This window comes from Myotis brandtii, unplaced genomic scaffold (genome assembly GCF_000412655.1).
Source record: "Myotis brandtii unplaced genomic scaffold, ASM41265v1 scaffold96, whole genome shotgun sequence".
In the NCBI taxonomy this organism is placed as follows: Eukaryota; Metazoa; Chordata; class Mammalia; order Chiroptera; family Vespertilionidae; genus Myotis; species Myotis brandtii.
The window spans coordinates 793,521-807,733 of NW_005371972.1; the positions used below are offsets into that span (position 1 = coordinate 793,521).

General features: G+C 52.5%; 1 protein-coding gene across 1 annotated transcript in view; it reads left to right on the forward strand.

Annotated features, from left to right (window-relative positions):
• FHAD1 (forkhead-associated (FHA) phosphopeptide binding domain 1) overlaps window positions 1-14,213 on the forward strand; it is a 101,836-nt gene that overhangs the window by 82,541 nt on the left and 5,082 nt on the right. Inside the window, exons 27-32 of the mRNA XM_014533287.1 lie at window positions 547-671; window positions 4,131-4,214; window positions 4,583-4,803; window positions 5,351-5,516; window positions 9,486-9,566; window positions 12,320-12,373. Of these exons, the coding sequence (XP_014388773.1) occupies window positions 547-671; window positions 4,131-4,214; window positions 4,583-4,803; window positions 5,351-5,516; window positions 9,486-9,566; window positions 12,320-12,373 (731 nt within the window). The remainder of the gene's footprint in view (window positions 1-546; window positions 672-4,130; window positions 4,215-4,582; window positions 4,804-5,350; window positions 5,517-9,485; window positions 9,567-12,319; window positions 12,374-14,213) is intronic.

Sequence of the window (14,213 nt, forward strand, 5' to 3'; positions counted from 1 at the left end):
CGGGGGGACTTTCTTGATAAGATCCAACGTTCTCAGAGGTTGGGAGCAGAGGAACAACCTCCAGGTGGGTTCACTTTGGGAACTGATCAATTTGCCAGGACCACCGTCTTCTAGCCCTGTCATTTCATAACCAAAAGGATGTTGTAATACAAAAAAGCAAGATGGGCAGACATGATCTCCGAGTCAAGGGCAGAACTTGATATTAAAGAAGTAGGGTTTCATGAAACCCATACATTGTCCTTCTTTTTCTTTTTTCACTGTGGCCTGGTGGAAACTTTCTCATGGACCAACACGGTACAAGGACCAACCTTGGGGAACCTCCCAGAATTCCCTGCCTAGAGGGGATGGGGCTCTCCGGGTGCTGGGGTGGCTGCTGGGTGGAGCACTGGGCTAGGACCCAGAAGCCTGGGTTCAAGTTTCATCCTGTTCCCGTGAGGCAGCCTCCCATTAGCTGTGTGCCCTTGGACAAGACCAGTAAAGAGTAGCTGTGGGTATTACATGCAACCACTGAGCCTTTCCTCTGAATCGAAACCATTTCTTTTCTAGACGATAAGGTCCACCAGAATAAATCATTTCAAGACTTAAAGACTCTCAGGATGGAAAAAAATGTCCAGAAAATGTTGGACGCAAACCCCGATTGGCCAGCTCTCTCAAGAATAGAGATCCAAGCGGTAACCAAATCCAGTTTGTCTCTGCATGCCTGACGGACAACGTGGAGAGGGTGGGCACGAGGGCAGACACTGGCTGTGTGTCCTGGCACGGCCGTGCATATTGGTGGTTCGGGGCCAGGCCCCTCCAGATGGGCCATTGTCTATACCAGTGGTTCTCAACCTTCCGAATGCCGCGACCCTTTAATACAGTTCCTCATGTTGTGGTGACTCCCAACCATAAAATTATTTTCATTGCTACTTCATAACTGTCATTTTGCTACTGTTATGAATTGTAATGTAATTATCTGATATGCAGGATGTATTTTCATTATTACACATTGAACATAATTAAAGCATAGTGATTAATCACAAAAACAATATGTAATTATATATGTGTTTTCCGATGGTCTTAGGCGACCCCTGTGAAAGGCTCGTTCGACCCCCAAAGGGGTCGCGACCCACAGGTTGAGAACCGCTGGTCTATACCCACTGGTCAGTGCCTAGCGTCCCAGCAGCCCCGTGTTAGAATAGAAAGATGGCCTCCCTTTGTGCACTGCGTGATGCATCTCTGCATTGACCCGGGGCCAGGTCAGCCTCTGGTGGACCCTGCTTTTCACATCGCATGTTATATTCTGCAGAAAACATTCAACGGGCTAATTTGTGGCGTGATGCCATGAGTTGGCCTGAAGTTTGCTTTTTGCTGTAAACTGAAAAACATGAACACATAAAGGGTAGCAGAGGGAGCCGTGATTACGAGGACGCCATTCTGGAGTAGGAGAGACTGTGCTCGAATCCTGGTTCTGAACGCTGTGTGACCTTAGGTGAGGCTGGTAACCTTACGGGGCCTCCACAGCCCAGTTGCAAAGTGATGATGAAAAGAAAATGAAAGGAGGTAATTGTGTAAAGGGCTTATCCCACCACTTAGCTCACAGTGAACACTTAACCAATGATGGCTGCTATTATTACTCACTAGGATTTAAACAGTATTATACAAGAAAGGCTTCCTCTCTTAGGGGGCATAGTTTTATTTGACAGGATTTTCAGAAGTAATTCTGTTGTCAAGTTGAAAGTGCCCTGTACCCTAAATGGGTATTTGATTGACACATAAGGATGGACAGCTCAGGTCAGGGTCAGTCACAGGAGCCACTGGGCGGGGCTTGCTGCCACCGTTGGATCTAAACCAGCGGTTCTCAACCTGTGGGTCGAGACCCCTTTGGGGGTCGAACGACCTTTTCACAGGGGTCGCCTAAATACATCCTGCATATCAGATATTTACATTACGATTCATAACAGTAGCAACATTACAGTTATAAAGTAGCAACAAAAATAATTTTATGGTTGGGGGTCACCACAACATGAGGAACTGTATTAAAGGGTCTCGGCATTAGGAAGGTTGAGAACCACTGAATTCTAAACCATACTCAGGCTTTTAGGAGAAACAATAGTCATCCTATCTGTACTAGCATTCTCCCCAACAGTTTTTCTAGACATCTGCTAGAGATGCGAGTCTTCAAGACTCTGTTGGTTTGCTTGGTAAGATCACACTTTCATTCTCCGAGGTGGGGAGCTCAGCCGGATCTCATATTCTGACCGCTGATCCCACCCCTGACACCACAGAGCACGAAACCTCCCAACTCTCTTAGAAGACCTCGGCCCTTCAAGGTCGGCAGTAATTAAAGTCAGAGGACGAGGACAAGAAGCAGCAGGAGGAGGAACAGCTGACATCTGTTACGCGCTGACTTGCGCCAGGCATTGGGCGAAGCCCTCTACACACATTACCTCATTTAATCCTCACAGCAGCCTGCGTCTAGTGACTGTTATCATCCCTGGCTTACAGATAAGAAACCTCAAGGCTTCTGGAGGTCAAGTACCTCCCTCACCCAAGGTCACAGAGTGATGGATGATGCAGCCAGGGCTGAGTGTCCCTGGCAGTCTGCCTCTGGCACCCTGCTAGACTGCAGAGAAGGGGGCGGGGACTGTGTGCCTGCACCCTGGAGCCCAGGCTCTTCCTTAGGTGACCCTCCCTCAGGAGAAGAGGGGGGTCTGTAGAGGGGTGCCGAGGCCGCAGCTCAGGGAGGTGAGGACCCTGAGCGGCATTTCAGGTTCTTTTTGCAGCAGACCTGCCCGGCTTAATGTCATCTTCAAACACTCTATTTTATTCTCCTCTCAATAAATATATAAATCAATGTCTCCACTCTTCTCTGTCGCAGCACTTTGGGGGCCTCTATGCTTTTATATTTTGGGGGGGGGGTGTTGTTTTTTAATCTCAGAGGCTTGCAGTATAGCGCCAGCAAAGGCTATGGGCTAAGAGATGCTACGTGGCAAGCACTGAACACCCAGTTTAGCTTTTGAAGGAGATGTATTGGCCCTTTGTGGTCCTTCCCTGATCGGGCTGGTGGCTTTTCCACGCAGTTGGTAGGGCCTTCCAGCAGCCAGCTGGCTGACTAGGTCTTAGTGAGTGCACAGCTCTGAGCACCATCCCACGCAGTCCCTGGGAAGGGTCCGAAGGGCCCTCGCCCACCAGGCCCCAGCACCAGGAGAGGGCTGGGCCAAATATTGTGAGGGTGTAGCTTCCGCTGCATAAAAATCAGGTTCCTTTAGTAAAAGGAGGAGGGCTGTTCTCTATTTAACCTTCGCTCATTCATTCGACAAGCACACTCACGGAGTGCCACTCTGCCAGGGGCCATGGCAGCCCAGGAAATGGGAGCGTGAGCGAAAACAGCACCGTTCCCGCTTCCTGGGGGCTGGGCATCTAGACCAGGCTTTCTCCACATCATTGCTACCGGTATTTGGGCCAGGTAATTCTTTTTCTTTTTCTTTTCTTTTAAAATATTTTTTATTGATTTTAGAGAGGAAGGGAGAGGGAGAGAGAGATAGAAACATCAATGATGAGAGAGAATCATTGATTGGCTGCCTCCTGCACGCCCCCCACTGGGGACCGAGCCTGCAACCCAGGCATGTGCCCTGACTGGAGTTGAACTATTGAGCTCCTGGTTCATAGGTCGATGCTCAGCCACTGAGCCACACCAGCCTGGCGGGCCAGGTGATCCTTTGTCGTGGGCCGCCCTATGTGCTGTGGGGTGTGTAGCATCATCCCTGCCCTCTACCCTCTGATGCCAGCAGCATCCGCCTCCCCGAGGTTTAACAACCAACAAGGTGCCCAGACATGGCTAAATGTCTGGGGGAGGGGGGACAAGGGTGGGCAGAATCACCCCAGGCTGCGAACCGCTGGTCTAGATGGAAGACAGTGACCAGAGAACAAGACAAGCGACGTATCGTTTCAAAGGGAATTGCGCTCTGAAGGATGGGGACACAGTTACCAGAAAGCAGTTGGCAAAGGAATCAGACTAGAAGGTCGGGGACTAAAATCAAAATCAACTCTGCCGAGTTTTTCTTTGGCAACGCACAGCGCTTCAACTTCCGGATGCAGGCATCCATCACGGGACGCCACGAGTTTTTAACTCTTTTTTTTTATTTCAGTCTCAAAATGGCTTTGCCAACCTGGCCACCGAGAAGCCGGAGAAAATGGACGTGTCCGAGGCTTTGGATCTCAGTGAAAAGCTGGTATGTACAGCCAGACAGCCTCCTGTCGGACCCCGGGTCCCCTGCAGTCCGTGTGAACCACGGGGTAGTGTAAACACCCGCCCTGCGTGCACAGCTGGTGGTTATAATGGCTCCGCAAGGCCCGCCCACGACCCCAGGGGAATGTTTATAACTGTTGTCACTTTCCCCCAGTTCTCAAAAAGGCAGACTGTAAATGCATGTGGAGAAAATGAAAATTGTCCTCAACACCCTAATTGCACTCATTTCCAAAACGTGGGTTTGCTCCCTGCGATTGCCAACGGGTGAATGAGAACTAGGCGTTCGCCGCCTCAGCGCGGCCAGCAGCGGCCCCGGCCAGGCCCCTTACCCGCGCGCCGCCTTCCTTGCAGTACCTGGACATGAGCAAGACGCTGGGGAGCCTGATGAACATCAAGGACATGGCAGGTCACGTGTCCATGAAACACCTCTCCCCCCAAGAGAGGGAGCGAGTCAACCAGCTGCGGCAAAGGGATCTCGACCTGGTGTTCGATAAGATCACCCAGCTCAAGAGCCGACTGGAGAGGAAGGAGGAGCTTCTGAGAGGATACGAGCAGGACATGGACCAGCTCAGGTACCGCGTGTCCCCGCGGAGGCCCAGGCCTCCATGCCCCCGGCTCAGCCTCAGGGCAGGGCACCGACCTGGGTGTGGAACAACTAAAATCTGAGGGGCTCTGAGGGGGCAGGACGATGGGTGACTAGAGCCTGGAAGTGACAAGTCTCTCGGTGACACAGCGGCCACCGGAGTGCGCAGGGCTCTCCGCTCTCTGCTCTCTCTTAATGAGTGAGCTGCACCTGCTGTGACTGAGTCTCACCTTCCAGCATTTGTGGACTTGCCACAGCTCCATCACATTTTCAGGGGCCGCAGGTCTCCCCCCACCCCGGGAAATTGGGAGGGGCCGCTAACACACCCTCTGCCCCCTCATGCTTCACTGACTCAGCCGATTCACTATTTATCCTGCTCTCTACTCCCCCAAAGCTTTGTCATTCTCTCCTGCGTGTAATGAACACACGAGGACAGCGGGGTCTGGGAGTATTTGGAGAAGCCCCCGGGTCGGGGACATTGGCGGTGGCTGAGAAGGATGAGGGGAAAAGAGGCTTTGTCTCTCCCGTACGCTCAGGCAGAGCAAAGTGTCCATTCAGATGTACCAGTCACAGGTGGCGAAGCTGGAGGACGACATCTACAAGGGGGTCGAGGAGAAGGCGCTGCTGAAGGAGGCCCTGGAGCGCACGGAGCAGCAGCTGCGCCAAGAGAAGAGGGTCAACCGGGCCAGGAGGCCGCAGCAGGTGAGAGGCCCCGCTGGGAGCTGAAGCTCCGAGGCTGCCCCGCCGCCCCGGACGGAGGAAGGTGGCAGAATAGCGTTAGCGTCAGACAGACCTAGGTTTAGACCCGAGATCTGCCACTCACTGTGTGATCTCGGGCCGGTTTCTTTTCTTTTTTTTAATATATTTTATTGATTTTTTTTTACAGAGAGGGATAGAGAGTTAGAAACACCATCAGCTGCTTCCTGCACACCCCCTTCTGGGGATGTGCCCGCAACCAAGGTACATGCCCTTGACCGGAATCGAACCTGGGACCCTTCAGTCTGCAGGCTGAGCCAAACCGGTCAGGGCTCGGGCCGGTTTCTTAACTTCCCTCAAGTGCATCTGTGTGTATGTTTTCATAGTGGCTGTTATTTGCATTTTTATTGTTCTGCCACATCCTGGGGATAAATAGATGATTAAACTCTCTGAGAATCAAGATTTGGTTTCACTATTCTGATTGCCCATAACATAGGAGACACCCAATATTTGGTGGATGGATGGATGGATGGATAGATAGATGGATGATGGATGGAGAGGTGGATGGATGATGGGTGGACAGGTGGATGGATGGATGGAAGGATAGATGGATGATGGATGGATGGATAGATGGATGGATGGAGAGGTGGATGGATGGAGAGGTGGATAGATGATGGATGGGCAAGCGGATGGGGAGGGCGGGATGGATGATGGATGGATGATGGATGGAGAGGGGGATGGATGGATGGATGGATGGAGAGGTGGATGGATGGAGAGGTGGATAGATGATGGATGGGCAAGCGGATGGGGAGGGCGGGATGGATGATGGATGGATGATGGATGGAGAGGGGGATGGATGGATGGATGGATGGAGAGGTGGATGGATGGAGAGGTGGATAGATGATGGATGGGCAAGCGGATGGGGAGGGCGGGATGGATGATGGATGGATGATGGATGGAGAGGGGGATGGATGGATGGATGGATGGAGAGGTGGATGGATGGAGAGGTGGATAGATGATGGATGGGCAAGCGGATGGGGAGGGCGGGATGGATGATGGATGGATGATGGATGGAGAGGTAGGTGGATGATGGATGGACAGGTGGATGGGGATGGATGGATGACCTTGAAGAGCGTGTCCTTTAGTGCCGAGCAGACAGGTGAAGAGCTGACTCAGATGAGATCCCTGCAGAAGCCTGTCCTCCGTCCTGCACACCTTCCAGACTGCAGGCTCCCTGGCTGCAGCCCCAGAAATGAAAGCGGCTTTGAGGGAGCACCAGATGTGGCATCTGCCGCTCTGAGTTAAATTAAACATCACAGCCGGCCGTCTGCATGTGTCACAGCGCAGCCTCAGGCGCAGGACAGCTTCCTTTCACACCGAGCAATGCCAGGGAGTGCTGGGCCGCAGGGAGAGCTGGGCTGCAGGGAGAGCTGGGCCTGGCAGAGCTCTGGCTCTGCCTTTGATGTGCCCTCTGGAGAGCTAACCCCTCCCGGGGTGTCCCTCCCCCCAGGGCTTGGCAGGCTCCGTCCTAAAGCACCAGACCACAGAATGGGACAGCAAAGGGCCCAAAAAAAGGCCATTGTCATGTGCTGGCTAAAAATGTAAGAAAACCCGAGGATTTACATAATCAAGCTTCACATGCATTATTCATGAGCTGCCTCTTCATACACAATGCAGGCACTGGACATCCTTCAGTGGAGAGGGTCTGAGATGGCCAAGTTGAACCTGTGATGGGGACCCCAGAAGAGCTAGAACTGGGAACTTTCAAACATATGGAATTCACAACTGAGGGGCAGATTTGTATGAACCGGAGCCATAAGCATGGCAACGCTGTTGGCATTATTTATCGAGCGCTTACCAAGTGGCAGGCACCTGCTCCACACAACACATGCTTACTCTGTCCCATCAGCCCTGCGAGGAATGCTGGGGAGGGCCAGCCCATCTGAGAGAGGGGAACACTGAGGCTGGCAGAGGGTAATGTCGCCGGCTGCCCAGCGCAGAAGCAGGATCCCCACAGGCACCTGCTGCGCTCCCCAGCCCGGGCTCACTTTTCCACGCCCATTCCTCGCCATCCCCCTCGCCAGGGCATCCCCCGCCCCCTCAGCCTCCACTCACCCCTACTCTGGTTTTCGTACCGGGGCTTGGGTTTGCACTTGAGGTTGGCTATTGATATGTTGTCAGAAATACCTGTTTGTCAGGGAAAAAATGATAACTTTTTAAAGTTTTGCTGGATTCTGAAGGGAACTTGTATTCATCTGTCTCTCGTCAGTTCCTTCCAAGGAGTATATATTCTTTTTTAAAAGCGAAGTTAAAGGGAAAAGGAATTCCTTTTTGTTTTTTAAGTTTTACACCTAATATTTCCACAAAGAGCCTTATTTTTTTTTTTTCAGTCTCCAGCATACGGTTTCACCCGTTCACAGAAACGGCCTGGGTGGAGCCCTGGGGAATGAAATTACTCACCTGGAGCTTCAGAAGCCCCCTCCCCCTCCCCCCAGAAAATGTAGTTTGTAGTTTTAATGTTTGAACATCTCTTCGCCAAACGGAACTTTCCAGAATCAAAAGGCATGCTTCCATACTAATTAATACCTGTGTCTGTGAAAACGAGGCTTGATATAAAACGCAGAGAAATCCTCAGCGCTGGGCATCCCCAGAGAACCCTGTGGTCACCGCCTCCAGGTGCCTCTGGAATGTCCTGGGTCCGCAGCTCTGTCCACGTGACAGAGAGGCAGGGACAGTGGCCCAGGCTGTGCTGAGTCCAGTCCACTCCCCACGTCACTAGAGCAGACGGCAGTGCCTGTCAGAGTTCACGCAGGAGGACTTCAGAGTCTAACAAACAGGGTTCAAGCCCCACCTCCGCCCCAGGGACCCTGAGTCAGCGGCTGAACCTCTGTATCTCAGGGTCCTCAGCAAAAACCACCAGAAATGGTAGCGATGGGATCTATTCATGGGGCTCTGGGAGGTACAGTGATACGATGCCCGCAGTGCCCGGCACACAGCAAGCTCGGTTACCACCAGGGAGAGAAAGGCAACTAACTCTGGTTTCCAGGGAGCGTCCTGCCCGCTGTCAGGCGCAGCAGACCCACAGCCACTTTCCGTTCCCTGTGCTCCCAGAGCCCGCGGCTCCTTTGTCGCCTCTTTCTACTTGGTGAACACAGCGAGGGCTCCAGCCCAGAAAAGGCCCAGATGCTTGTTGTGAAGAGGTTAAGGCTGGGATTTTCAATAGGAAATGTGTCAACGCACAGAAGTGGCCGTTTGAGAAGCACGCAAGCCCTTCCTTCGCCCTCTCTCAGGGCCCCAAGTGTGAGAAAGGCTGAAGTGCACTGGCTGCTTCTGACAGGGGAAGCAGGCCCCGCTCGCCTGCCAGTCATATTTCCAGCCAATGGAACCCCGGCCAAGGGGCGTGGCCACAGCGTTGCCAGGTGGTCTCAGGAACCACCTCTCCTCTGTTTAATTAGCTCAGATCCCTCATCTTTAAGATGAGAATAAGAATGGCACCGACCACATAGCATTCAATTCCATGAGAACATGTATACAAAACCCTTAGGACCACTCAACAGATGCTCTTATACCATCGTCATTATCATCACTGTTCTTTCAACTCACTATTTTCCCAGATTTTCTTGGGCCCAGGTATCCTCAAGACCCTGGTTCCCTCAGCACCACTTGTGTGTGTGTGTGACCACGGAGTAGAAATTGGCAGATGTCGTGTAGGATGTGAATGGGATGGGGTAGGGGGCGGAAGGTGGTACCCTCTGGCCCACACAAGGATGAAAAAGTAAAAATGTAGTTAGGATGGTCCAGGATAGGGATAGAAGATGGCCGAAGAAAAAGACCTCCCCCACACCCTCCCCCCCCCCCATCTTTTTCCCACCAACTCGAATCCTCACGTCTCCCAGAAGCCTCAGAGGTGTGTCCCAGAGCGGGACAGGCCAGGACACACTAAACACTGTCTTGCTCACTGATGATTTCCCTCAGGAACATTCAGAGGACCACGAACAGAGAAATGCAAAAGAATCAGCATCTTGCAACTGTGCCTTCAAAGAGAAAGAGAGGCAGGTATGGAGAGGGTTTCTGACCTTGCCACCGGACACAGAGTGGGAGCTTATGGAGCGTCAGTGCCAGGGTGTGCTGCCTGGGGAACAGCCACACACCTCCCTCCTTCCCCTTCCCCAGCCAGCCCCTGCCCCCTCCCCCCTTGTCCCTCTCCTGTCCCTCCACTGCCTGCAATCTGAACAAATGACCTAAGAGACAAGCCTCTAACCCAGTATCCGGAGGCGAGAGAGGGCAGAGGGGAAATCCAAGTGTAGTTTTGGCTGATGGGGCAACCATCCTAGGCTCTACATGATCTGGGGACTTGGAGACAAGATCGTAAAAGAAGAAGAGAGGAGTGGGGAGCCCCAGGAACCCCTGCCCCAAGAATGAAACAAGTGGGTAAAAGAAAGGAAAAAGCGGGTACAAAATGGAGCCAGGAATGAGGATGAAGGTGCCAATTGTAGCCACCTCCTCCCTACCACAGGGGAGCCTCGTTTGCCTTCCTGTGGGCTCTCTGCTGCCATTGGGAAGTGGGGAGCCCAGCGTGGTCCAGACTCACGGTGTCCATGAGACAAGCAGGATGTGATGCTCAGAAGCGTTCTCAGAACAAAGGCGATGCTGGCTCTTCCCTGGCGAGGACACTGTGATATAATGAACAGCATCCCAAGAATAGCAATGCGAGGTTGGCCGGGCCACGTCTGAGAATAGCTTTTGAGGCAGACTGATGTCATCACACATCCCAGTGAGTCCAGGAAACGCGGGTGTGCGGGGGCCAGGCTCTGCCCTTCCGCGCTCAGCTGTCCACTGATGGGACCTAAGCCAGAGAGATATTTTGGAGCAATGTTCAAACTGGGTTTCCCCGGGGCCCATGGGTGCCATGGAAGAGAATGACTCAATATACACACTCGCGCGTGCGGACACACACACACACACACCTCACTTCCACTAGAGAAGCTCTCCATTGCCTCTTTCATATGCCAAGTTCTTCCAGGGATTTTGCTTGGATAAAGGGTTCTCCTACAAAAAAAAGGGGGGGGGGGAGATGTTGGTTTAAAAGCACTGCTTTATAATATCTGGGAATGTGACTGTCTTATGAGCATAGTTCCTCTCAACTAGGTTTGTGATAAATACTGAGTAGCTGCAGGCTCAAGGCCTTCTCCACAGAAAAGGCCTGGAGGGCACCTGCTGGTTAAACACAGGCCTAAGCCTGCAGAGACCCGCGCTCTGAGACAAGTTAGCACAGCGGTTCTCAACCTGTGGGTCGCGACCCCTTTGGGGGTCGAACGACCCTTTCACAGGGGTCGCCTAAGACCATCGGAAAACACATATATAATTACATATTGTTGTTGTGATTAATCACTATGCTTTAATTATGTTCAATTTGTAACAATGAAAATACATCCTGCATATCAGATATTTACATGACGATTCATAACAGTAGCAAAATTACAGTTATAAAGTAGCAACAAAAATAATTTTATGGTTGGGGGTCACCACAACATGAGGAACTGTATTAAAGGGTCGTGGCATCAGGAAGGTTGAGAACCACTGAGTTAGCACCTTCCATGAGGAGGGTAGAGACTTAGAGCAGCCGTGCCCGTCCCAAAGGCCGGCCTCCTTTCTCTGTGAGTTTTGCGAATGCCCAGTAGGGTTGCCAGAATTAAAAGGGGACAAAACAAAACAGGATGCCCAGTTAAGCCTGAATTTCAGATACACGACACACAGTTACTTAGTGTAAGTATGTCTCACACCTTGCACGGGACCTACATCCACTAAAACATTCTTTGGCTTCATTCTGAAATTCAGACTGAACTGGGCATCCCGTGTTTCACCTGGCAACCCGCGTGCAAGGATTTACTGAGCACCCGGTAGGCGCCCGGGGCAGGCTCTGAAGCGGATGCTGCGCGGCGGCAGCCCGCAGATGTTCTCATTTGACTCATAGGATTTTTTTTTTTAAGTAACATTTCAAAATATGGCACTTTCACGGAATACTCTGGATTCTTGGCTTGTCTGGGAACCGCGGGAGATGTGGTGACGCTAGGCCCACAGGCCCACAGCCTCCATCTCCCAGGCCCCTTAGAAAGATGCTGGGCTTGGGGTGTTGCTGACAGCCCCACCCGCTCGCTTCACTTCTGTTACTTCCCTGGCCCTCAGGGCTCTGTGAGAACAGCCCTTCCCCAAGGCCCTGCACGTTCACCTCCCGAGTGTCCACCTGTGAGGGAGGCCCCAGCTCGCGCTCTCTCGGGGCTGCTGGCTCTTCAGTGAACTGTCCCTGAGATGTGGGGTCTTGGGGAGACCAGGGTCAGCAACAGTAACCAAACCCCAGGGTGAGCTCCGGATTTGCTGTCCCCGCAGAGACTGGCTGCTTCGGCTGTCATCGCGCTTGGGGCCTGGGATTCCTGGGGGAACCCACCGTAGAACCAGGTCTACAGCCTCACCCACGGGCCTGGAGGCCCTGCTTCCAGCTGAAGCAATGTTCCTCCAAGAGGAATACAGGCTCCCCCAGGGCCTCGGTGGACCAGCCTCCTCCCCTCAGGTTCCCCTGGAGTGGGGAACAGAGACCCCTAAGGGGCTCTGCGGGACAGTGTGGCATCGCCGACCCCAAAGCCAAGTCCCCTTGCACAGACCCCACTGTCCCCCGCCCCCGTCCCTAGGAAGGCCCAGCATTCCATCCAGATGGGTAGCATCTGAAGGGTGAGAAAAATCCATTTTTCTTCGATGCAAAAGTCAAAGAAGAACGTAGGCTAAATGTTGTCCCTATTCTTTCTGTGTTAAAGAGACGGGTGTTTGTAGAGACAGTGAAGAACAAGATGCAGAACTCCGGTTTGCAGGTGAGCCAGAAGCAGAAGAGAGGACGCAGTAGGAGGTTGGCAGGAAACCCAGTTGTCAGTGGTCCCACGTCTGTTATGTGTTTGAGCATTTAGTGTCTACCAGGCACAGAGCTGAGCATCGTCGCCTTTAATCTTCACAGCAACCCAATGCAGTGGGTATCGTTATTATCCCCAGTCATCAGGTGAGGTGGCTAAGGCTCAGAGACTTTAAGTAACTTGTCCAGAGCCACACAGCTCAGTAGGAGAGCTGGAACTCAATGCAGTTCCCTCACCCAGGTGAGCACAGCGTGCCTTCCCCGAGATAATAAACGTCCAGGTAATAACGTTTCGGCTGGCATTTCTCTTGAATTCCAAGGAAGCAGCCTCTAGAATACTCTTTTCTGAAGAGCTGAGAATCAAGACTATGAAATCCTAAACCTGCTGAAACATTGCCGTTCACAGTTCAGCCCCGGAACTGGAACTGACCCAACCCACACTCGCACTTTGCAGAGAATAGAAGCAAGCTCTCAGGAAGCTCAAGAGCAGACACATTTTCACTGGGAAGGAGAGAGGAGATATATTTGAGTTTGATAAAAGGCCACAATCATTCTGAGACAACAAAATTATCACTGGGAAAAAACAAGGTGATCCTAGGTAAGGGACATTTTGGGGAAATAGAAGTCTCTTCTCAACCAACCCCCACGGTCTAAGACTAGAGGGTGGGTACCCCCCAGAGCAGGATGTTCGGAGGGCAAAGCGCATCCCGAGGGCCCCCCTACATCCGAGCCCTTTGCCACCCTGCAAAGTGGGAACAAGTGAGAGCCTTGTCCTTACACATGTGGTCAAGCCCAGGAGCAGGCAGACACCGCCCTACAGCCAGGCTTTGTCTGAGGACCAACTGGGGATGTGAGATGACAGAGGAGGTACTGGGTGGGCCCGATACCTTGGATGTTGTAGGAAGATGTACGTCCCTGAGATGTGAAGCCTCCTGGAATTTCAGGCCGCCTATGGTCTTAACAGAATGTGGGTCGGTGATGCAGAGGATGTGAGTAGATGATGCAGAGGATGTGAGTAGGTGAGGCGGTGGATGTGAGTAGGTGATGCGGTGGATGTGAGTAGGTGATGTGAGGAGATGATACAGATGGATGTGAGTAGGTGATGCGGTAGATGTGAGTAGGTGATGCGGTGGATGTGAGTAGATGATGCGGTGGATGTGAGTAGGTGATGCGGTGGATGTTAGGTGATGCGGTGGATGTGAGTAGGTGATGCGGTGGATGTGAGTAGGTGATGTGAGGAGATGATACAGATGGATGTGAGTAGGTGATGCGAGGGATGGCGGGGCTTCAGCTGAGAGCACAGACCGAGCTCCCCGGCCCTCCAGCCCTCACGTAAAGCTCAGTAGAACCTCCTCCGCACAGAAGGGTTTCCTCCAGGTTCCTTGCAAAGTGTGGCTTGGGATGTCCTTCCTCCACGTGTGCCCTGAGCCCTGTGGGCCTGGAGCCATCGTGACCCCCGTGAGAAAGGACGCGTGGGATCCAATCCTTCAGTCCCGCCCACTCACAAAGGAGTCTCCGCCTCTAGCGAGCTTCAGATCTGGCAGCTGCTTCCTCTCCCAGGTCCTGGGGGTGTTGTGTTCTGTCCTCCAAACGCCATTCCTTGGTTTGATTTGATACTCATCGCAGCTAAAAGTCTTTTATAATTACTTGTCAGTTGTATGCTAATGAGGGAACTCTTCTCCTGAACAAACGTGTATTGAATATCCAGTCTGGGCCACATGCTGTGCCAGGCGCTGGGGCTGGAAAAGTAAACAAAAGGATACTCCCCGGGCCCCCATTCAGTCAGCAATATTCACCGAGAGCCT